The 24,096-nt window shown below is 48.4% G+C and overlaps 4 protein-coding genes and 1 non-coding gene across 6 annotated transcripts in view; 3 read left to right on the forward strand and 2 right to left on the reverse strand.

Annotated features, from left to right (window-relative positions):
- Positions 1 to 2,329, forward strand: part of LOC140343501 (calpain-1 catalytic subunit-like) — an 8,484-nt gene extending 6,155 nt beyond the window's left edge. Inside the window, exons 9-13 of one of the 2 annotated variants that reach the window (XM_072430189.1) lie at positions 89 to 228; positions 385 to 539; positions 611 to 625; positions 952 to 1,148; positions 2,118 to 2,329. In XM_072430189.1, coding sequence (XP_072286290.1) covers positions 89 to 228; positions 385 to 539; positions 611 to 625; positions 952 to 1,148; positions 2,118 to 2,127 — 517 coding nt within the window. In that variant the 3' untranslated portion in view covers positions 2,128 to 2,329. The remainder of the gene's footprint in view (positions 1 to 88; positions 229 to 384; positions 540 to 610; positions 626 to 951; positions 1,149 to 2,117) is intronic. The other variant, XM_072430190.1, reaches the window with a different exon arrangement.
- Positions 2,330 to 2,608: 279 nt separating this feature from the next.
- Positions 2,609 to 2,695, reverse strand: TRNASTOP-UCA (transfer RNA opal suppressor (anticodon UCA)). Its single transcript has one exon. It is a non-coding gene; the product is annotated as a tRNA-Sec (tRNA).
- Positions 2,696 to 5,328: 2,633 nt separating this feature from the next.
- FOSB (FosB proto-oncogene, AP-1 transcription factor subunit) lies at positions 5,329 to 9,463 on the forward strand. The gene is made up of 4 exons (XM_072430627.1): positions 5,329 to 5,972; positions 7,590 to 7,862; positions 7,944 to 8,051; positions 8,782 to 9,463. Exons 1-4 carry the CDS (start codon positions 5,868 to 5,870, stop codon positions 9,175 to 9,177), a joined length of 882 nt encoding a protein of 293 aa, XP_072286728.1. The 5' UTR covers positions 5,329 to 5,867; the 3' UTR covers positions 9,178 to 9,463.
- Positions 9,464 to 17,459: 7,996 nt separating this feature from the next.
- Positions 17,460 to 18,997, reverse strand: POLR1G (RNA polymerase I subunit G). Its single transcript, XM_072431457.1, has 3 exons — positions 18,973 to 18,997; positions 18,657 to 18,780; positions 17,460 to 17,920 (listed from the first exon to the last, which is right to left on the reverse strand). The coding sequence occupies exons 1-3, from the start codon at positions 18,980 to 18,982 to the stop codon at positions 17,533 to 17,535; spliced, it is 522 nt and encodes a 173-aa protein (XP_072287558.1). The 5' UTR covers positions 18,983 to 18,997; the 3' UTR covers positions 17,460 to 17,532.
- An 821-nt stretch (positions 18,998 to 19,818) lies between these two features.
- The window catches only part of PPP1R13L (protein phosphatase 1 regulatory subunit 13 like), a gene marked incomplete at its 3' end in the record, with an annotated part of 10,456 nt that continues 6,178 nt past the window's right edge, over positions 19,819 to 24,096 (forward strand). The window contains 1 exon segment of the mRNA XM_072431455.1: positions 19,819 to 20,479.

Genomic DNA, 24,096 nt, shown 5'->3' on the forward strand with positions numbered 1-24,096 from the left:
TTTCTCTCCTTCACATTGGGGGTCACTGTACAGGTGGTCTGTAGTGGGGTCCTCGTGCCCCCCATATTATTCTCTCTCCTCCATGCAGGATGCTGTGTGAGGATTTCTGTTCCTTCTTCTCCTGGATGGTCATTTGTCACACTGATGTGGAGTCAGCTCATTGTAACGTCACTCATCTGCGGGGTCGCTGGCAGCGTGGAGTCATCGCTGGAGGAGGACGGAGACTGAGTGAGTTTATATTTACATCATAACCCATTCTGCCCAATCAATGCACGAAACCCCTCAAATCTTTATTTCTCCCCATTCTGCATGGTCCAGAGTAAACTATACTGGGGTGTCATCCCCACTATTTCAATCTCCCCACCTACACAATTCTTCTTTCAGGAACTTTCTTCAAAAATCCCCAATTCCGGCTCCATGTGGGAGGGACTCCAGACCAAGAGGAGGAGCCTAGGTGTGAGCGCTGGAGGGTGTTATTGGAACTGATGCAGACTGACAGTGGAGCTCAGAAGCTGCATATTGCATGTCACCTATACCAGGTACCCATACAGCTCATCATTCTGCATTGTGGGAGCCACCAATAACACAGTGACATCATGTTTTCTTACAGGTAGCACAAAATCAGGTAAGAAAACGCTCACCTCCTCCCGTGCCTTCCCCTGGTGATTCCACCTATGACTCACCTGACCTATTCTGCCGTCACTGATATCATCCGTTATGTCCCCCACCATCCCTCCAATAATCCATCCAATCCCAAACCCCCACCCTCTCCATCCTTGCCAATCACTAACCCCCAATCTCCCAGCACCCCGTCTTCCCCCAGACCTTACCCATCAGTCAGAGCTGATATCAGGTTATTATAAATTATTTGTGATATTTATAATCCCCCCAGAAGCCCCGCCCTCCAAGCACTATCTGCCCCCCCCCCAGGTAACTCAGAACCCTTTCTAGGTGTCTCAGGCCACACTGGATCGAAGCTTCTTCACCAGAAATCGCCCTGTGTGTGACACCGGAGAGCCACAGAACAGCCGCGGGGTCACCATGCAAGCACAGCTGACTGCGGGCGAATATGTCATTGTGCCCTCCACCTATGATGCCAATCAAGAAGGCAATTTCTACATCAGAGTGCATTGCGAGCGTCACAGCAGGTGGGAAGAGAATCACATTCAGGGCTACACTAAAATATAATTGGTGCCGGAACATTAGGCCCCATGTCTAGATTATTGTGACTAAGACCCCTCCACCACCCAACAGACGGGCAGATACAATCATAGGGATTAAACTGATTGTGTGCCCCCCCCCCCCCGACTACCTGCAGGTGGTTTGGTCCAGAGGTAGACCAGGTTCTCCCTCTGAAGAGAATATAAGTGTGGGTGAGGCTAGCTTATTGGTGGGTGGGGTCATATTATTGATGGGTGGAGTCATATAATTAGTGGGTGGGTCATGTTATTAGCAGGTGGGGTCATATTATTGATGCATGGGGTCATATAATTGGTGGGTGTGGTCATATTATTGATGGGTGGGGTCATGTAATGGGTGGGTGGGGTCATGATATTGGTGGGTGTGGTCATATTATTGATAGGTGGGGTCATAAAATTAGGTGGTGGGGTCATAATATTGATAGGTGGGGACATATCATTGGTGGGTGGGGTCATATCATTGGTGGGTGGGGTCATATCATTGGTGGGTGGGAACATGCTATTGATGGGTGGGGTCATATTATTGATAGGTGGGGTCATATCATTGGTGGGTGGAGTCATATTATTGATAGGTGGGGTCATATCATTGGTGGGTGGGGTCATATCATTGATAGGTGGGGTCATATCATTGGTGGGTTGGGTCATATTATTGATGGGTGGGGTCATATCATTAGTGGGTGGGTCATATTATTGATGGGTGGGGTCATATTATTGATGGGTGGAGTCATATAATTAGTGGGTGGGTCATGTTATTAGCAGGTGGGGTCATATTATTGATAGGTGGGGTCATATCATTGGTGGGTGGGGTCATATCATTGGTGGGTGGGGTCATATTATTGGTGGGTGGGGTCATATTAATGATGGGTGGGGTCATGCTATTGGTTGGTGCGGTCATGTCTATGAATTTTCTGCTTTCAGTGCAATCTAAGGATTCTAGGATGGAGGATAAAGGGTAACCCCGACCAGCAGATGTGTCAGCCAGAGACGATGTCACAGCGCGGGGACACGACTGTCCTAAATTGTCCAATCCTCTCAGCATTGATCACAGAACACAGTTTCTTGTATTGATCAGATCTGAACAGTCTGTAATATCATAAAAATTCAGCAATAAAGATAACAATATTACTAAAACATAAAGAGATTCCGACAATTTGTCTGATTTGTGAGCACAAACCAATCACCAAGCTGGGTGCTCTCACACAATACCTGCAGCAGGGGGCGCTCTCACATACAACCTGACAGTAAGAGGCGCTGTAATATTACAGCCTGACAACAGGGGGCGCCCTAAACACAAAATAAAAGGCAGCTTTAATTTTTCTGACAACAGAGGGCGCTCTGACATGTTAATAAAAAGCAGGGGGGCTGCACATGCCTACGCGGCATTTCTATGTCGGAGGGGGGGGGCTTTGCGCCCGGAGGGTGGAATTGAACCACTCTGTCGCTAGACAGCTACAGGTTTGAAGCCTGCACCCCAGACCACTGAGGCTCATCCGGGCATTGACAGGGCGGGGCCTCAGCGCTATATAAGGTGCACAGAAACCGATAATTCCAACTCATGGAGATCACATAAATATAAATCCTGCGACTTATACCGATCCCCAGCATCTTCCTATACACAGACAACTCTTCAATCACCCCTATATGCTCAGATATAAACCTCAAACACCCCAAAACAGAGAGAATCGCACACTCTAGTCTATGTAAATTACAGCAGTGCATGCTGGGAGGAGCAGCCAAGACAATGCAGAGATCACCATGGAGGGAGGAAACCGGGTCAGACAGTGTCACCGGAGGGAGGGGGGAGGAGGCTCTCTGAAGGTGGGGGAGGAGCTAATATTAGCAGCAGGCCGTACTATAAATATCAACGGAGCCGCCTGTGACATATACTGCATGTTTCTGTGTGGGGGAGGGGGGGTATTATATATAGGAAGTGACGTCACTGCCCCAGATATAAGATATATATTATACAGGAAATGACATGCAGCTCTTCAGATATAAGTTATATATTACACAGGAAATGACATCACTGCTCTTCAGATATAAGTTATATATTATACAGGAAGTGACATCACTGCTCTTCAGATATAAGTTTTAAATCATGCAGATTTCAGTTTATTTACAGATGATATCTGTATCTCTGTCACCCCGATATACTGTAACATGATGGAGGAATAATATTATTTTCATTCATTTTTTTCTCTCAGAAAAAATTATAAAATTGATTAGTAAGTTGTTGTATCTTTAAGTGTGGCCACACCTTCAACTCGAAGCCCGCGCTGTCTCCGCCCACATTCACGTTGCCAGGAAACATAAACAAAGAGAAGCGGAACGTCCTGACGTTGTTTACAACGTGGTTACCAGGACAACTAGCAGCGTGTTTACCTGCGGCCTGCAACACTCTCTAACCTGCACCGCACAACACAAAATACTGCACCACAGTAATCCCCCCAGATCTGCCCCCATCTACTCCCCAACATGCCCTCAGGGGCCCGCTATGGGGACACAGCTATGGTTCAGTTGTATCCAGATCCTGGAATGGGTCACTGCTGTGTGGGGGAGCTGAGATATACAATGAAAATATTTCTGGTGGAAGCTTTAAGGATGTTATACCTGATTGTCCCATCATATAGTGTTGTTATTAGTCATTCTCAGGTGTATGAGCTGCTGGACATACCCTGTACTTTCAGGTATGGGGAACCTTACCATGTGACAGTGCTGTGCCAATAGGGAGCGGGAGGCAGGCCATGGCTCTGTAAGCTCTGACACTGGGAATTGTTCATTCTACATAAACCCTCCGGCTGCAGAGCCAGTATGGGGACACTTGTGGGAAGATACAGATAATAATATAGGGTGGGGTAAACCCCAGACTGTGCAACCTCCCTTCACCATCCATCCAAACCCTCCTACCCCCATATAGGAAGAACCAGCACCCCATTTACATCCTCATTAAATTGGGGAACAGAACCTTACTTCAGGGCAGAGGTCCTCTTTAAATTGTGGAACAGAACATCACTTCAAGGCTTGAATCCTCAAAATATTGGGGAAAAGAACCTCACTTTAATTTTCAAATCCTCATTGGGTCGGGGAAAAGAACCCCACTTCAGGACTGAGATCCCAATTACATTGATGAACAGAACCCAACATTAGGGTTGAGTTCCTCATTAAATTGGGGAACAGAACGCCACTTCAAGGCAGAGATCCTAATTACATTGGGAACAGAACCGCACCTCGGAGCTGAGATCCTCTTTATATTGGGGAGCAGTACCTCACCTCAGGAACAGAACCCCACTTCTGGCCTGAGATCCTCATTACATTGGGAACAGAACCTTACTTCAGGGCCCAAACTTCTTCATTGTTTCCCGCCTCTCCTCTGTTGCCATCTGCTCAATAAAATGGCCGCAGTTCAGCCTTGGCATTGGTTGCTGGGCACTGATCATGCTGAAATAAGTCGGCAATGGCAGCTTCCTGATTTTTCATACTGGCAGGTCCTTTATGGGCCCTACAAAAACTTGGATGTTATGTTATTTTATTGGTGGAGGTGCTCCAGCTTGCAGCCTTATGATTGGTCACTTTTTTCCGTTTCGGGTCACTCTCTATATTACTCATATTATAATAATCACCCCCCCTCCAGGTTTCTATAATAATTATAAATCACATCTGTAGATATAATAGCTGGATGTGTAATAATGATCACTTTCTATATAATTAGCTCTCTCTATATTAGTCTCTCTCTGTATTGGAGCGGCGGCGCGGAGCCTCGTACAGCCGAGTTGCTATTTATACTGCAGTGTGTGCCGAGCTGAGAGCAGGGATTCCCTCCGACGTCACTCCTTAGTAACCAGATAAACATAGCAAAGACAACACCATATATGGCTATGTACGTCACAGGAACTCCGGGATGGGCGGATCTGTTCCTCTGTCCTCTTTGCCCCCCGATCTCTGTTTGGGGGTCTCCCGGCGGGCTAAAATTTGGGGTTCTGGGAGCTAGAGGTGAGAAGGTTGCCTGGGCCAGTTTTGGGGTCGCTGGGGGTCCCAGGGCCGGAGATATTTGGGGAGAAAGTTTGTGACGTCAGTGGTAGGGGTTCCTCCAGTATAAATACGGAGAGTGATGTGAGCTTCATTCATAAATCTCAGAGACGAGCTGGAGGCTGCACGGGACCCACCGGCATTGTGAGCGTGTACCGGCACCGATCACTGGAGCACCGATCACCGGATTACCGATCACTGGAGCACTGATCACCGGATTACCGATCACCGGAGCACTGATCACCAAAGCACCGATCACCAGATTACCGATCAGCGGATCACCGGAGCATTGTATCCACAACATGTGGGCTCACCTGTGACAACCCGAGAGACCCAATACCACCGGAGCGCCCCCTGCAGACAGACCCCCGGGACCCCCCATCATTCTGCACAAACTTCCATCCTGACTCGGGATTTCCTGCTCTGCTCCGACCTCTGGACCTGTTCTGGACCGGAACACACGGCACAGTAATCTGCCAGTGTTTGGGAACTCTCTGCCCCGGGCTCCGGTTCTGGATTATAATCTAATTCTAATCTGGTCTCCGATCCTGGTTCTGATCTCGGTGCCGGACTTTGGACTTTTTGACCTCGGTTCTGATCTCACCTTGTTTCGGTGGTTCTGGGCTTCGGTTCTGGAAGGACATGTACCAGGGCTACGACTCCTCCAGCTCCTCCCCCTCCGCAGAGTCTCAGTACCTCTCATCAGTGGATTCTTTTGGGAGCCCCCCCGCAGCTGCGGCACCACAGGTGAGTGTGACGTCACTGACAGCAGTGATGTCATAGGGGGCTGGTGGGCTGAGGAGAGAGTGGGGGCTCACAGGATCCCACTGCTGCTCAATGACTCTCTCTGACGTCACTACAACTTACTACAACCACACATAGCATGTCAGAGTACAAACATAGGGATCGCTGTATAGTATATATAGTATAGGGATCGGTGTATGCTATAGGGATCGGTGTATACTGTATATAGTATAGGGATCCGTGTATACTGTAGGGATCCGTGTATACTGTAGGGATCGGTGTATACTATAGGGATCGGTGTATGCTATAGGGATCCGTGTATATTGTAGGGATCGGTGTATACTGTATATAGTATAGGGATCGGTGTATACTGTATATAGTATAGGGATCCGTGTATACTGTATATAGTATAGGGATCCGTGTATACTGTAGGGATCGGTGTATACTATAGGGATCGGTGTATACTATAGGGATCGGTGTATGCTATAGGGATCCGTGTATACTGTATACTGATGTGGTTGCATAGAGCTGATGATCATGAGGTGAGTGGTCATCCCTTGGAGTTCCTTCTAGAAGCTCGGTGGTGATCCCTATGGATGCTCTGCAAACATCCGCACTTCTACTTGGGGCTCCTTAGTGTTTGCCCGCAGAGGGTTGCCGGCCCTTGGACTTTCCTTGAGCTCCCCTTTCCCCATGAATGGCTCCTTGCAGCTCTCATACATGAATTCCATGTTTTCTGTGCTGGCCGATATTCACCCATTACTGTTCCTCGTGACAAGATCTGTGTATAGTACAGGGATTGGTGTATAGTATATTATAGGGATCTGTGTATAGTATAGGGATCTGTGTATAGTATAATATAGGGATCTGTGTAATGTATAGGGATCTGTGTATAGTATAGTATAGGGATCTGTGTAATGTATAGGGATCTGTGTATAGTATAGGGATCTGTGTATAGTATAGGGATCGGTGTATACGGTGTATAGTATAGGGATCTGTATATATTATAGGGATCTGTGTATAGTATAATATAGGGATCTGTGTATAGTATAGGGATTGGTGTATAGTATAGGGATCTTTGTATAGTATAGGGATCGTTGTATAGTATAGGTTTCTGTGTATAGTATATTACAGGGATCTGTGTATAGTATAGGGATCGCTGTATAGTATAATATAGGGATCTGTGTATAGTATAGGGATCCGTGTATAGTGTATATAGTTAAGGGATCGGTGTATAGTATAGGGATTGGTGTATACTGTATATAGTATAGGGATTGGTGTATAGTATAGGGATCAGTGTATACGGTGTATAGTATAGGGATCGGTGTATAGTATAGGGATTGGTGTATACTGTATATAGTATAGGGATCGGTATATACTATGGGAATTGGTGTATACTGTAGGGATTGGTGTATAGTATAGGGATCGGTGTATACTGTATATAGTATAGGGATCGGTGTATACTGTAGGGATCGGTGTATACTGTAGGGATCGGTGTATACTCCCTTTCCCCATGAATGGCTCCTTGCAGCTCTCATACATGAATTCCATGTTTTCTGTGCTGGCCGATATTCACCCATTACTGTTCCTCGTGACAAATTCTTTTCCTTTATATTTCAGGAGTGCGTGGCTCTGTGTGATGCTCCGTCCTCCTTTGTGCCCACTGTTACTGCCATCACCAGTAGCCAAGACCTGCAGTGGCTGGTCACACCGGCCCTCATCTCCTCCATGGCTCAGTCCCAACCTACCCCAGGCCCGTCCTTGGATCCTTATGACATGCCAGGTCCCAGCTATGCCTCTCCGCCCGGATCATCTTATGGTCCACCTACTGCCACACCGGGACCAGAGGGCTCCCGACCAACCCGTACACGTAAAAGAACCAGGGAAGAGGCGGTGAGTGTTCCAGGTCGGGATGGATAGAATTATTTGAGTCTTGTCAGACGTGTAAGCTACAATCCTTCTTTCCATATACAGCTGACTCCTGAAGAAGAAGAGAAGAGACGAGTGCGCAGAGAGAGGAACAAACTAGCTGCTGCCAAGTGTCGGAACCGAAGACGAGAATTGACCGACCGACTGCAGAATGTAAGTGACAACCATAGTGACACCATAGTAATCACAAAACAAGAGTTTGGGTTTAGGCAATGGGGTGCTCACAGCCATCCTTCAGGGGCCCCAACTGGTTTCATTTTTCTGAAAGCCTAGGCTAAGATTTTGTGTCTCAGAATTGTAATCTAAAGAACTCTGAGTGGCCCTTGGCCACACTGCTTCCTCAATGTACTATCCATAGGATGGAGAGGACCCCACCATCCACATCTCTGGAATTAGAAGTGCTATATATGAAGGATCCAGACCTCTCAGAGGACGGAGAAATGTCTCATTTATTGGCAATATAGAAATATGATTGTTAGGAAGACTCACAATGCAGACTCATTGGGCTCCATTTAAAAACTGGGAATCTGACATTCCCTCAAACATTCCCTGGTGAGAACCAATTATTGCCATTGAAACATGTGGACCTGGAGGATACCTACAGGGGAATGTTTGTGGGAATGTCTTCTTCCTTGTTTTAATAAATTGTTCTACATATTCATGTGGTACGCCTCCAGCTATAATATGTGACTGCAGCGTAAAATGCCAGGGGGATGGGAATACATAATAGCAGCATTTCCAGAGGGTCCTGGAGCAATGAGTAGTTTGCCCCTCTGGGCAGTAAGTGACCCCAATGATGTTTTTGGCTATCTGTAAGGGTGACATACTGTGGGTATAATAATTATAGGCGGGGTTCCTCATAGTATAGCTTTTATTTCCGCAGGAGACGGATGTCTTGGAGGAAGAGAAATCCACACTGGAGGCAGAGATTGACGAGCTGCGACGACAGAAGGAACAGTTGGAATTCGCTCTTCTCTCCCATCGATCGACATGCAAACTTCCCTACGAGGACCCCGACCTGCCCCCCAGTGAGCCAGCTGTCTCCTTCCCCCATGGAGGACTCCTGCCCTCGTATCCCCCCCAACCGGAGGTATCATTCCCTGTCTGTTTGCCCCCACTACCGGACACAGACTGTGCCAGCGGCCCTGGAGCTTACACCTCTTCATTTGTGTTCACCTCCCCAGAGGGAGGAGCCTGTGGAAGCCGGTACCAGCGCAGCAGCGGAAGTGAGCGCTCATCCTCCGACTCGCTCAGCTCACCCTCACTCCTGGCACTCTGAGACATAAAGTCCCTAAAAACCTTTTCCTGCACTTTCCTCATTCAGCCAACCATTCCAATCCATCTAGATTGCAAACCACTGCCACCCACCTGACCATTCCTCACCCTTCCTCCTCTTGTGTTTTCTCTCCTCCCTGTATTCCATTATTTTCTGCTATGTCTTCTCTGGTTCACTTCTCACCCATGGAGGACACTCCAACCCGATCCCTTCTGTCCACCAACAACCTGCTCCTTTCTACGGAGACCACCCCAGATTATTCCATCCCCTCTACCGATAATGGAGACCACCCCAGTCTACCGATAATGGAGATCACTCCAGTCCATTCCATCCATTCTACCGATAATGGAGATCACTCCAGTCCACATATCTCCTCATCTTCCTCGTCCCCCCATAATATAGACTTCTATCTGTCTTGGTTATGTCTTCTGAATCCCTGAGGCAGATCACATCAGCATTGTCTGCATCATCTCCACACTCCCAGTATTCGTTCCTCTTGATGTCTCTCCTCCATTGTTGCCCTCTCTTCTCTTTGCTGTCTCTGTATCTTCTCTGTGCCATCACCCCAATATCTGTGAATATTCACGACTCCCTCACGATGGATGTGTGTGGTAGGCTGAGCGCAGTCAAGAAGTTTCCACCTTGCTACATTCCACTTCAAAGACCGGCATGAAATGAACTGCAGCCAGTGGGACAGCCAGAACCAAGTGGACCAGAACCTCCTCAGCTGTCCAGAGGCCACGACCGATGGTGTGAGATGGGATGTGTTGGGGAGTGGGAAGTGAATATCTTTCAGTCAGGGATACGTCCTTTTCACCCATCGGTGATAGAGAAAGCAATATGTGCTGTGAAGGGCAATGGGGTATCTCTCTAACCTATCTCCTGCCAGACAGAGGGCTGTGTAATGAGCCAGAAATATAGCATTGCTGCATCTGTAGTGGCCCTTCCAGGCTCACTGCTGTGTGCAGACCAGGGACCAGACGGCACTGCACTCTCTTCTGGCTGCTGATCAGTCCCTAGGGACCATAGCAGGCTGCCCATGCTGACTATGAAGTGATATTGCACTAACTACTGAATTTTTTTTTTTCTTAGGGGCCCCTACAGGCCCCAGAATGCAGTACCATCTCCTGGCAGCAGAGTAGGCCTATCTGTCATGAAATGTGATTTGCTCCTAATCAGTGTTCCTAATGAAAGATATCATATACAAGACATGGGCTCCGTCATTGCTTAGCTCTTTCTGAAAATGCTATGTGCCTGGCTATTCTGACCCGCTGGCTTTATTCTGTTGGTCTCTGCTGATATATATATTTTATATATATATATATTTTCACCCAATATACACACATTTTCACCTAAGATTTCATTAGGAAAGTGTGTGAATCTTTGGTATAATTATAGATACACAGACCCAGCTTGTGACCAATGCTAGCCATGCAGGTAAGGGCCCGGACTGGTCAATGGGCAGTTTTTAGAGGAGTTCAGCAATGGTGGTCCCTTTATTCCGTCTTCGGTCCGTGACAAACCAGCAAGACGACGCTTTTCACTGTGAGCACATGTGCAGCCATGCTGACCTCGGGCGGTAGATGAATGTGTTCTTGTCGGTCTGTAGACTCCCGGGGCCATTGTATATGCGGGGTCTGTGTGGCTGCCATAAGTGGGGCTTACAAGCTGCTGATTAGGAAGCAGTGATGAAGATCCCATCCGGGGGCCACTGCAGTACCAATACTGACCCATAGGCTGCGCGGTGCAATGACCCTTACTATTGTGTGTGTAGCGCTATATACAGCACATTGTATACGCACACAGCGTTTTGTACAGAGCCATATTTTTCTATATATTTTATTCTATATATATGAGCTTATTTATAGATATATATTATAAAGATATATATGAAAGGAAGGTCACATGGTACACAAGGTCACATGGTACACAAGGTCACATGTACACAACTATGGATTTCTCATTATATTTTTGGATGTTATATACATTTTCTAGAAATCTCCATAGAGGTAGCGCTGACACCTCATACAGCTCCAAGGTACAATTAGCACTGGAACTGGAAAATACACGAATCACCCTGCCATGGCAGCCAATCAGCTTTCATTCTTCTGGCCTGATGGAAGGCGATTGGTTCTTGTGGGTCTTCCTAGGGTCCAATCATTTGCTGCGCTCCTCCTAAACATCCACATGATAGGACGAGGGATCTGCTGACCCCCCCACCCCAATACTTTTATATGGCTGCCTTACCCCGACGCTCCACCCAAATAAGCAGCTCCCCCTGCTGGAGGCTTTTATTGCCATGTCTGTGAGGTGACCATAAAGGAGAACTCCGCTCACAGCCATCTACCAGCAGCCAGCTTTTAATGGATTCAATAATTCCAAAAACCAATCCCAGCAGCCGTGCAGATTTCAAATCCAAAATATGGGGTGCATTCCAAACATTTTACATGGCAGTGATTGGCTGTCGCATTGTCTGTGGGGTCTGGGGGGAGGGTCGCTCTGTTTAGGACTACATTTGACTGGAGTTCTTCTTTAATCCCCAGCAGCAGCGATGGCCGTGTGAGCGGAGCAGTGTGAGGATGATTGCACCTTTATCAGCAAAGTGGACGAGGATATACATCATGTATAGAGAGGAGGGGGGAGGGGACCACACTGGGCGCCTGCTTGTTACTGTAATAGTGATATTGTGTAAGTAGAAGAAATGACCTTATAAATATATATTTTTGGACTTCATTATAGTTTAGGTCTTTATGGAATAGTGATAAATAAAACCTGAAATAAGCACAACCCCCGCTTGTGTCATTCCTCTGATAATTACTCAGCACTCTGACGTCACCGCACACCGCAATCTCCAAATCTGACTGTAAGCTCCTGGGGGGAGGAGAACCATCATGTGGAGGATTCACACGATTCACACGGCCATATTCCCCCAGTACGAGGATTCACACAGCCATATTCCATCAGTACAAGGATTCACATGGCCATATTCCATCAGTACGAGCATTCACACGGCCATATTCCCCCAGTACTAGCATTCACACGGCCATATTCTCCCAGTACGAGGATTCACATGGCCATATTCCCTTAGTACGAGGATTCACACCGCCATATTCCCGCAGTACGAGTATTCACACGGCCATCATACTCCCCCAGTACGAGGATTCACACGGCCATATTCTCCCAGTACGAGGATTCACATGGCCATATTCATTCCCCCAGTACGAGGATTCACACGGCCATATTGCCCCAGTACCAGGATTCACACAGCCATATTCCCCCAGTACCAGGATTCACATGGCCATATTCCCCCAGTACTAGGATTCACAGGTCCATATTACCCCAGGACAAGGATTCACACGGCCATATTCCCCCAGTACCAGGATTCACACAGCCATATTCCCCCAGTACCAGGATTCACACAGCCATATTACCTCAGTACGAAGATCCACACAATGTATTCCCACAGTACAAGCATTCACACAGTCATATTCCCCCAGTACAAGGATTCAAACGGCCATATTCCCCCAGTACGAGGATTCACATACTGTATTCACCCAGTATGAGGATTTACACAGCTGTATTCCCCCAGTACAAGGATTCACACAGCCGTATTCACCCAGTATGAAGGAATTTTCACACGGCCATATTCCCCCAGTACAAGAATTCACACGGCCATATTCCCCCAGTACAAGAATTCACACGGCCATATTCCCCCAGTATGAGCATTCACACGGCCATATTCCCCCAGTAAAAGGATTCACACAGCCATCTTACCCCTGTACAAGCATTCACATAATGTATTCCCCCAGTACAAGGATTCACACAGCCATATTCCCCAAGTATAAGGATTCACACAGCCATATTCCCCCAGCACAAGGATTCACATCATGTATTCCCCAGTATAGGGATTCACATACTGTATTTACCCAGGAAAAGTATTCACCGAATGTATTCACCCAGTACAAGGATTCACATAATGTATTCACCCAGTACAAGGATTCACACAGCCATATTTCCCCAGTACAAGGATTCACATCATGTATTCACCCAGTACAAGGATTCACCTAATGTATTCCCCCAGTACAAGGATTCATGCAGGATACTGATATTCACTCTGATGGATGAACACTGAGAAGTTTCAAAAACACAAAAGCTGCCGATCCACTGAGCACTGCTGACCCCTGCTGGAAATCACAGGAATTACTTCAAATAATAATACATTCCCCCAAATTCCTGTTCTCAGATAGAAGAATAATAATCACTAACAGACCATGTGACCAGAAATCACCAATGAGAGTCCCGCAGGGTTCTCCTTCTGGTCCCCATTGCTGGGTGGTCCTCTGTGGTGCCACAGTGACGTCATTATTTAGGTTTATGACCCACTGCACTCACAGTCCTCATTATTCAGGGCAGATCATATCTTCAGAGGACAGCTCCAGGTTGAAGTGAGTATTGCAGCATGATAACCTAATGGGTTATTATGTGTGGATCACCTCCCCTGCCTACTTGTGCATCATACAAACACATGGATGAGATGTATGACCCCCCCCCAAGCAGAAAATACCATGAGGGGGTGGGACATGACTTGGGTAGAAGTCAAGGCCCGGGGGCCACAGGCACCACAAGAAGCAACATTGGGGTCCAGTTTAGGTTTCATTCATCAATGGCTCCCCCCATATTCTGAGCATGTGACAAAGAATACTTCATCTGAGGAACAGAAAACACTGGCAACATGCTTATCTGATTTCATGAACATGGCAATGGCAACCAATGAGATAATCCGCCAGCTGTATCCAGGGATGGCGATGATGCCAGGACCCCCCAAAACGGGTAAAGCTGTGCCAGGGATGGGTAAAGCTGTGCCAGGGAAGGGTAAAGCTGTGCCAGGGATGGGTAAAGCTGTGCCAGGGATGGGTAAAGCTGTGCCAGTCCGTGGCTGCCATATGGCCACACAAAGGAAATATACATGCAGGACTTTCATGTCACCCTCAGTGGCACCATAAAATGCCCACAGGAAGGGTGGCACCGGGTTACAAAATACCATGCAGAGTGATTGGGGAAAAGTTCCAGAGAGAGGGAACAAGGTCCAAATATGTGTTCTGGCTGTTCAATGGTTTCCTATGTATGTTTTATGTGCCCAAACTTCTTCCGGCCATGTGACCAGGAAGTAGCAGCCATGGCACTGATCCTCCATGGGTTCTAAGATTTCTCATCATTTTGCCCTCCTAATAATAACTTTAGATCTGTAAATCCCATTTTGTGCAGACATTGGATGGTGCCAGCAGTAATTTGCTTATATATATTACACAGTATTTATATAGCGCCGACATATTACACAGCGCTGTACAGAGTCCATAGTCATGTGACTAGCTGTCCGCCAAAGGAGCTGACAATCTAATGTCCCTACTATAGTCATGTCTCCTAATACAATCCTATGGTCAGTTCTGGGGGGAAGCCAATTACCTAACTGCATGTTTCTAGGATGTGGGAGGAAACCCATGCAAACACGGGGAGAACCTACAAACTCCATGCAGACTTTATGGTCTGACACAAAATCCCCTCAAATGTCTGCCCCCTTTACCCTCGGGGGTAATTGGGGCAGGACGCCATCATGGCCATCACATAAGATACAGATACTATCTGTCTGGGACTCTTTCTGTACATTGGGTTCTCTTCCTATTACACTTCCCTGCTGTTCCCTGCTGTCCTGGTTGGCGCCGGTCCCGGGACATGCGGGGAGTGCCAGAGCATTCTGTACCTTGCGGCCCTTGTCTCTCACTGTACAATGTAAACATTATGTAATGATAGAGCAGGAGGAAATAACTGGGAACATCTGGGGTACAGCAAATCCTGCCATGGCAGCTTCATTGCTTTTCCTAACATTCCTGCTATGTACAGAGATTCACAAGGATTCACAGACGTTCACAGGGATTCACAGTTGCCATAAAATTATTCCACCTTAATCGCCTCCATAAAACATTCCATCTTTGGAATTAACCCCCCCCCCCCCCATTAAAGTTGGGGTTTCTATTGTATTGAATGATTGCGATTGGAAGCAATTCATACAATTCATACAAATCATATATGACAGGGGTGTCCAAACTTTTTGCACAGAGGATCAGATTTGGTGGTGAAAATGTGCGGTCGGACCAATCAGCACTACTCCAGGTTATTGTGGGCGTGGTCCAGGTCCCGCACAGCACACGCCCACCAGGGTGACCTGAGGGATTCCCTGTGCTTAGAGTCCAGTGTTCTTGGAATCAGAGTGGGCGTGGTCCAGATCCGGCACAGCACACGCCCACTATAATGACGTAGGGGATTCCCTGTGCACACATGGGGACTCCCGTCCTGCCGATTTTGCCCGCAGGGTAGCTTGCCGATATTTGCAAGGCGGTTGATCAAGTCTAATGAAGTATAAAAAAGCTTTTTAGTAGGCGTGTATTTTATACTGTGGTCAGTGCTGGCGGGCCGCATATTATTGATTTTATGACAGAGGCTGTGGGCCGGTGGAAATCTGAACATGGGCTGCAATTGGCCCCCGGGCCAGACTTTGGACATTCCTGAGATAGGGGTCTTGACCTTTGGGTTAAATGGGTATATCCAGACCACCTTGGCTAGACAGGTATATTTCCTGACTATAACATGGGAAACATGGGTAATTCGTCTAACCCAGGTGCGGGCAAACGTTTTCAGTCAGGGGCCACAATCTGAAAAAAACTTGCCAAAGCGACCGGGTCGATGGTAGAGTGGGCGGGGTTATGCCATCATGACGCCCTTGAATGTGACGTCATGATGGCATAACCCTGCCCACTGTCCCATCGCAGATTTGAGCCTGTGGTGGGAGAGTGGGCGGTTAGGTCCAGTGACACAACCCGCCAACTCACCAATCACAGGCCCAGATCCAGAGACATCTTCTGCGGCTGGTGTTCCTGGTGGGGTCGTTCTCCTGACCCTGCTCGGGGTGGCAACCGCCAGAACCGCGGAGAAACATCCCCATTGGGCCGTATACGGCCCACGGGCCATAAATTGCACATGCCCGGTCTAACCGGACGCGTTTCGCCGTGTATCTTCCTCAGGGGATGCGTAGAGACCAATACAAGAATATAGAATATTACAATAAATTCCTGTACATACCTGATAAAACACAAAATAGTATTTCAGGCTTTCACCTCCTACCTTACATCGTATTGGTCATTACTTTCCTGATACCCATCACATTCACTCATCTTTCATATATGAGGAGCGCACTACTGAAATACTATTATGTGTTATATCATGTACAGGAATTTATTGTAATATTGTCTCTTCATGTATATCCTGGTAACGGTCTCTAAGCATCCCCTGAGGAAGACACACGGCGAAACGCGTCTGCTTAGAGACGATGTAACCATGTGATAGTCAGGGAATATACCCGTCCAGTCAAGGGGGGCTGGGCGTATAGGATTTGTACAAGGCAACAAAACCCAACTTTTCCTTCTCCATTTTTGTTCAAACCGGCTATAATTTTGGGGTGGCAAGGACTTAACATTCACTGTTTTATATTTCTGCTGATTCATAATGTCATTTCTGTATTTTAGCCTCGGCTTCTTTTCCTCCAATCACATGTCCGTCGCCATAGGAAACGCCCCGCCCCTTCGTCCTATCTGCCTATACTTCGCTCCTATCCCAGAATAGCGCCACGGCTGGCTCCTCCCCCCGCTCCTAGCCCCACCTCCTCCCCTTGTATTTCCACGCCCCACAGACCAGTGGCCGGTCACCTGCTGGAGGTTTCCCTGCGCTCCATAGCGCTCCAGCTAAGGAACCGGGAGAGCCAGCGCTCCATCCGAGAACTGAGGGCCCATTCCCGACTCTATGAGAGGGCCCTACATGGAGAAGAAGGGGGATGGGAGAAGCTACACAAAGCCATGGCACAAAGTGGGCGCTACCGCAAAATTCCATCAGCTGAACTCTCCGCCTCTCCGGATCTAACCATGACGTCATCAGAGCACGCACAGCACGAGGACACTATGACGTCATCAGATGACGCAATGCACACGAACACCATAACGTCATCAGAGGACGTCACATCTGAATGCAAGGAAGGAAACGTATGATGGCAGCAGACAGCAAAGACATTATCAGGAAATGTGTACAGAGAATGTTTTACAATTTGTCATTCCTCTCTGTGTGTACAATCATTAAACTCATTTACCGACCAATCGTGTCTTCGCCTTCCACCAATCACAGCAATCTACACGGTGCGAGGGTGACACCTAGTGGGCGACTGCAGTAATGCCAAACAGCCGTTTCAACAAATAACACATTTATTAATGGGAATATCAACTGCCCCCCACAGATCTCACCCCCCAGACACACAGGTCAATGTTCTGCTTCCTCTAGTCTGCGTTTCTTTGCTTTCTTTTTTTTCTTGGTGCTGCCCGCTGCGTCCTCCCCACTGCTGACCCTGGGTGGGAGAGACCCGAATGGTTGGTACCTCTGCTTCAGCCCCTCAGGGATTGTTGGGGGGTGTCTATCGGGAATACTATGAAGAGCGCTGGGGTCCCCGTGGGCCTCGGCCACTGTAATGGTGCCTTCAAATGAGGGAACATAAAGCAATCCGTTCTCCGAGCCCTGGGGGGGGCACAGGAAAGCCTTGAAGGGGGCATCAGAGCTGGGGGAGGAGATGACATGGCAGAACTTCTTCATACCCTTCCATTTCACCTTCTGCATCTTGTACCCGGGCAAAGGGAAGCGGTGAGAATTGAAGCTGCGGGATGAAAGGGAGTGTCAGGTCATACATGAATATACCCCCCGGAATTAATGTACCCCTCTGATATACCCCCCGGGATTATTATACCCCCTAATATTATTATACCCTCTCCCGGTATTAATATACCCCCCTGGAATTATTATACCTACCCCATTATACCCCCCCTGTTATTCTACCCCAAATACCCCCTGGTATTTATATCCCCCCAATACCCCAGCTGGTATTATAACCCCCCCGGTATTAACACACCCCATATACCCCCCCTGGTAATATACCCCCCTCCCCTATAATCAGTGCCCCTGCAATCTCTGTACACCCTGCATAACCTCTTATCAATAACCCCTCCCCCATTATCATTGAATACCCCCTGTGCCCATGGGCAGGAATCTGTAACACCCATTGGAGTGATCAGAGTGCGGAGTCCCCGGTTTCAGACTGGGCCATGGGACGACCTGGGAACAACGGGAAGTCAGACCTGGTGGATTGTTTATCACGGAGGATTCACCCATAAGATTCAATCATCTATAAAGGATTCACCCATATGATTCACTTTCTGTCTAGGATTCACCCAACTACAAATGATTCACCCCTCCAAGATTCACCCATAACAATCTCCTTCTAAGATTCACCCATACATCTAAGATTCGCCCTCACTATTAGGGAATGTAGAGAGACCTCGCAGGTGTCTATGAGAGCGATCTAGGAGAAGCAGTGCTGCCCCCTTGTGGTTTACCTTTCCGGGGTGAAGTCTATGGGGGTTCGGATCAGCCAGATTTCGTTGCCGGGTTCGGAGCTCACAGAGCCGTTAGACTCGGCCACGGCCCGGAAGTTGGACGAAGAATGAATTTGGCTGCTTCCTGGAAGAGACGCAGATTGGATAAATATATTATACCCCATCATGGGAGAGCCAATCAGGATCTGTTCTAGTGTAATCTGATTGGCAGCTGTCATGGAGCTCAGACAGTACACATTTCAGTAAACAGAACGTATCACGTGATCACAGCCTATGCAGACACGTGTTGGGCAGATTCTCCTATGAGCCCACCCACCAAAACACATGACGGCCAATCAGATTTCAGAAAAATGCGCCAAGCACTTAGAAGAGACGGAGCGCAGAACAACCAGCTAACAAAACACGCTGAATAGCCTCACAGATCGGCCGATCATCTCAGCATTATCAATATAACATCACAACCCCGGCCGCCCACCGCCGCCACACGAAGTGCACCGGGCGCAGCCATCTTACCTGCTTCTTCCATTCTCTACGCCACATAAGACGTCACTTCCGGAGTAAGACCATTTCCGGAAACTAAAACCCCGCCCATTACCCTATATGGCATACCCCGTATACCAAATGATGATTTACACAGGCTGTAAAGGGGGAGAGGTCTCATTTATTTTATACCCACAAAACCAGCAGACTCCCATCAGGGAGTCTCACCATGTGTGCTGCCCCAGTTCCTATGTCCCTCCTACCTACATAACCTCTGACCCCCAGAAGCAGTTTCAGCTTTTGAGTTGTCACCCGGGGAGTGCCCAGTGTGGTGACAGGTCCTCCTAATGGGAGTGGCAGGTCACGTGGAAGGATAGAGCAGCCTACAAGAATCTAGATACCACGTGACCCCAACACCTCAGAAGCCACGCCCCGCGCGTCTAATAAGTCACGCTCGTGAATCAGAAGCCACACCCTCGTTGCCTCAGAAGCCACGCCCCGGCACAGTGCAGCCCAGTCTACATGAGTGACATCAGCCGTCACCCCATTAAAGGAAGCTGCGTTCCGTGGCCTTCATTGGCAGGATCAACAGTGTTTGTGGCACTTTTCCGGTGGTGGGGGGATGAGAGAATATTAAAAGTGCAGGTGGACCGGGAGGCAGTAATGGGGGGAATTTATAAACAAGTCACAGGTCTTTGACAGAGAAAGGTGACTTCGGGGTGACAGGGCCTCTTTATTGACTTCCCCTATGCGAGGTCCCCTCCCCTCAGGTTATTGATGTCCCAGCCCGGTAACTATGGCAGCTGTGGGGTGATCCTGCCACTCGGACCCTCTATGGTGATAATGAGCCTCTGGCTCCCTTGACAGGAAGTCACTGCTGTGTCCCCACTGGGAACATTTCCGCCTCCGTCTATGTGGTTACCATAGTGACAGAGCCCCGCCTGTCTGGGGAGGAAGGCGTGGTCATGCGGCTAAGGGGAGGAGTAGACGAGAGAATTGTAGAAGGGGCGGAGTCATACATTCCACATTCGTTCGCACGTCATGCCGGGAGTTGTAGTCCAGAAAATAACAGAAGCGAAATGAGTAAAGTGGGCAGGAACTACATCTCCCAGCATGCTGTGCCACCGCCCCACCTGGCAGAGGGGACACACCTGAGTGAGCTGGAATGTGGTGGGAGGAGGGAGAAAAGTTCTGTAGAGTTACGACAGAAAGTCCACAGGCGCCTCATTCACTCTGCTCCACCCTGAGCGTATTGCCTTGCCAGAGAGACAAAGGCCAGCGCAGCTGGAATGTGAAGATAGAGGACACCGGTGTGAGGAGAGAGAAGAGCACCTACCTGACAGGTGAGCCGGAACTGTATACCGTATATACCTGTCATGTGACCGTACCGTATATATATAATGTGTCATGTGACCATATATATATAATGTACTGTATGACCGTACCGTATATATATATATATATACTGTGTCATGTGACCGCACTATGTATGTATATAATGTGTCATGTGACCGTAGCGTATATATATATATATTTGTATAATGTGACCATACTGCCCCGTGTCATGTGTGTCGCTGTGATCGGCGCCATCATGTGAGGGGTTCATTCAATGATAACTCTTTTATTGTTTTTTCTGTAAATAACGTGTTTGGAGAGATGCCCGTGATCAGGTGAGTGCTCCCTCTCCCAGGTTCTGGACAGGTAGGTTGTTCCTGACACCTAGGAGGGCTATGTCCTGGGTCCCTCATGTGCGTGTTGGCTGTATGTTTTGGGTCATTGTCCATCTGCAGAATGAACCAATCAGAAGCCTCCCTGATAGGGTCACATGATGGATGCAGACCCAGCAAGGACCTCTGCCATGGCTGGATGTTGGGCTCCTCACCCGGGTACCCCCGCCTTGGATGGATGTTGGGTTCCTCTCATGGTTGGATGTTGGGCTCCTCTTTCATTTTTGTTCTGCACCCCAGGTTGAGCCCTCAGCCTTCTTCCAATGTTGGAGCCTCTGACCCCTCCACCATTCATAGTGCACGTGGGGCCCTCCTGGTCTCAGCCCGGTCTGTGGTGGGGAGGTCACATGATGTGCGGGGGATGCCGGGAATGTTGGCCGGGGTGCAGTTTGCTCTCTGCTTGGTGTCGCTGTTCTCCATCGATGACCTCAGCTTGTCAGAGGATCTCGCCCGGCTGATGATTGGTGATTGTATTGTAGCCCACGTGTCATCTGATTGGTCTGGTATAATAAGTGAAATCCATAGGGGCCATGTTCAGAGGGAGGATTGTTGGTTCTGATTGGGTCTGGTGGTTTTGGAGGCTCAGTATGGAGGGGTTCCGGAATGTTTATATTATTATTATTGTGTGTTCTATTCGAACAGCGGTGGGGAGATGGTGGGCCCATCCCATGGACATTTGTGTAGGATGGCACTGAGCTCTGCATGTCGTCACATGACCAGAACAGCGCCCCCCCAGGGGAGGCAGGAGCATGAAGAACACAGCACATGTATCTGCCCCCCCTGGGGTTAGTGACTGACCTATCACCATAGTGGGGTGCACAGTTCATATTACTGGTAAAGTGTAACCAAACACACCCCATCCGTGGCACCGACATCTTTACCCTGATTGGCTGCGCTGGAATGACAGAATTCACACACATTCATTCATTTATTCCCTGCACTGGGCTATACCCGGATCATAATGCCCTACACCTGGGCAGTTTGGAGTACAGAAGGTGAGTTCTTGTTATGTTTTGATTCACCGATTCGGGGCCATGTGATTGGCAGAGCAGCTCCTCTCAGATGGTGCAGCAGGGTGTGGCGGGTTCATGCTCTGTGTACACAGGTGGCAGCTGTGCCAACCTCACCTTGGCATCTCCTCTGTAGGGATGGGCAGGGGAGGAGGGTGTTATCCCTTCAGACAAAGTGCAGGAAAAAAAATCACTATTTACCCAAAAATAGCCAAGGGGGTCTGGGGGAACACTGAGATTCATCATTTTCTGGGTGAATTTATCGTTCTCTCACATGTGGAGGAAATGGGGCCGACTTTTCCCTACAGCATTCACCCCACTGAGGTTGGCAGACATTTGATCTATTAGATCCAAACAAAGCATTTGTGTCAGCTTAAGGTCTGGACTTTGATTTGGGCCATTCAACGGTCTGACCTCGGGGGGAATTCGCTGGGACGTTCACTTCTGGGAAGATTGACTAGTGTGGTGAATGTTTCCCACTGGTGAATAATCTTTTTCTCTGTAGAATGATGGCCTTACGATTGTTTGGCCTTCTAACCCTTCCCAGATTCGCGGGCAGCAACAATTCCTTCTCTGAGATCATTGCTGATGTCTTTCCTCCTTGGCATTGCAGTAACACACACCTGAATGCTGCAACCTGCCACTAGAGGGCGCCACACTGACTGAGGATTATTTGTATTAATATTATTAATATTATTATTATTATTAAACAGGATTTATATAGCGCCAACATATTACACAGCGCTGTACATTAAATAGGGTTTGCAAATGACAGACAGATACAGACAGTCACACGGGAGGAGGAGAGGAACCTGCCCCGAGGAGCTTACAATCTAGTAGGTGGGGGAAGTATCACACAATAGGATGTGAGATATGTAGTGGTGGGAAGTAGTGATGGTTTTAAAAGACAGAAGAAGCCGGGTAGGCAAGTTTGAAAAAATGGTTTTTGAGTAGGAGCAAGCCGAATAGGACGAGGAGACCATTCCAGAGACTGGGGGCAGCTCTAGAGAAGTCTTGTATCCGTGCGTGTGATGAGGTTATGAGTGAGGAAGTCATTAGTAGGTCATTGGAGGAGCGGAGAGAGCAGCTAGGGGGGGAATTATCTATCAGGGCAGAAAGGTAAGTGGGACAATAACTGTGGGGGGATTCGTGTATCAGGTAGGTAGGTGGGAAGGATGGGTGAGTCTGGCTGCAGCATTCATGATGGATTGTAGAGGAGAGAGTCGGGTTAGTGGAATACCAGAGAGGAGGAGGATATGAGACTACCGAGAGAGGAGGTGTACAGAGAAAAGAGAACCGGTCCAAGGACTGACCCTTGGGGAACACCAACATGGAGGAGAGTGGGGGAGGGGGAATTACCATGGAAAGAAACATGAAAGGAGCGGTCAGACGGAAGCAAACCAAGAGAGAGCAGTGTGACTGATAGCAATGGAGCCATGATTTGTATTAGAAGGGGGAGATAACAGAGGAAAGGAGAAGGAGCAGGGAAAAGTTGCCTTGAGACTTAGCTCTGATGAGGACATTGGACACTTTAGTAAGGGATGTTTCAGTGGAATGGGCCGCTCACCAGACTGGAGGGGGTGAAGGAGAGAGTTGGTGCTCAGGTAATGGGGGAGTGTTTTGTAGACAAGGCGTTCAACAAGTTTGGAGACATATGGGCGAAGGGAGATAGGACGGTAGTTGGAGGGTAGGGAGGGGTCCAGTGAGGGTTTCTTTAGGATAGGGAGAATTATGGCATGTGTGAAAGCTGAGGGGTATTTACCAGTAGAAAGGGAGAGATTGAATAGTTCGGTTAGGGCGGGGCCAGGGTGGAGGAATGGGCACGGAGTAGGTCAGAGGGGATTGGGACAAGCGGACATGTAGTAGATGGAGATGATGAAGAGAAGAGACTTCATCCACAGTAACAGGGCTGAGGGAGGCCAGTGATGATTTACAGGTGGAAGGGGTGGGTATGGTTGTAGCTGGGCTTTGTAGTCCATGGAGTCAGCGCTGAGATTTCCTCCATTTGCGCTCGGCTGCACGAACAGACTTTTGTAGCTGTTTGCTGTGGTTGTTGTGCCAGGGTCGGGGGTTGGCAGGGAGGGCAAGGGTTCCATAGGTTGATAAGGTTATGATCAGAGAGGGGGAATGGTGAGTTGTCACGGAGGGTGAGGTTGCAGAGTTTAGAAAATACCGGGTCTATAGTGTGTCTGGCTATGTGTGTGGGGCCATTGATGTGCTGTG

The sequence above is a fragment of the Pyxicephalus adspersus genome, chromosome Z, assembly GCF_032062135.1.
Source record: "Pyxicephalus adspersus chromosome Z, UCB_Pads_2.0, whole genome shotgun sequence".
Taxonomy (NCBI): Eukaryota; Metazoa; Chordata; class Amphibia; order Anura; family Pyxicephalidae; genus Pyxicephalus; species Pyxicephalus adspersus.

Excerpts from the sequence above, each read along its gene's own strand:
- POLR1G (XM_072431457.1), bottom strand. Across the intron at positions 17,921-18,656 it reads ATAGACTTCACCCCGGAAAG|CTTCAATTCTCACCGCTTCC; the intron begins GTAAACCACAAG and ends TTCATCCCGCAG.
- FOSB (XM_072430627.1), top strand. The coding sequence starts at position 5,868 with ATGTACCAGGGCTACGACTCCTCCAGCTCCTCCCCCTCCGCAGAGTCT. Across the intron at positions 7,863-7,943 it reads AAAGAACCAGGGAAGAGGCG|CTGACTCCTGAAGAAGAAGA; the intron begins GTGAGTGTTCCA and ends TTCCATATACAG. Across the intron at positions 8,052-8,781 it reads TGACCGACCGACTGCAGAAT|GAGACGGATGTCTTGGAGGA; the intron begins GTAAGTGACAAC and ends TTATTTCCGCAG.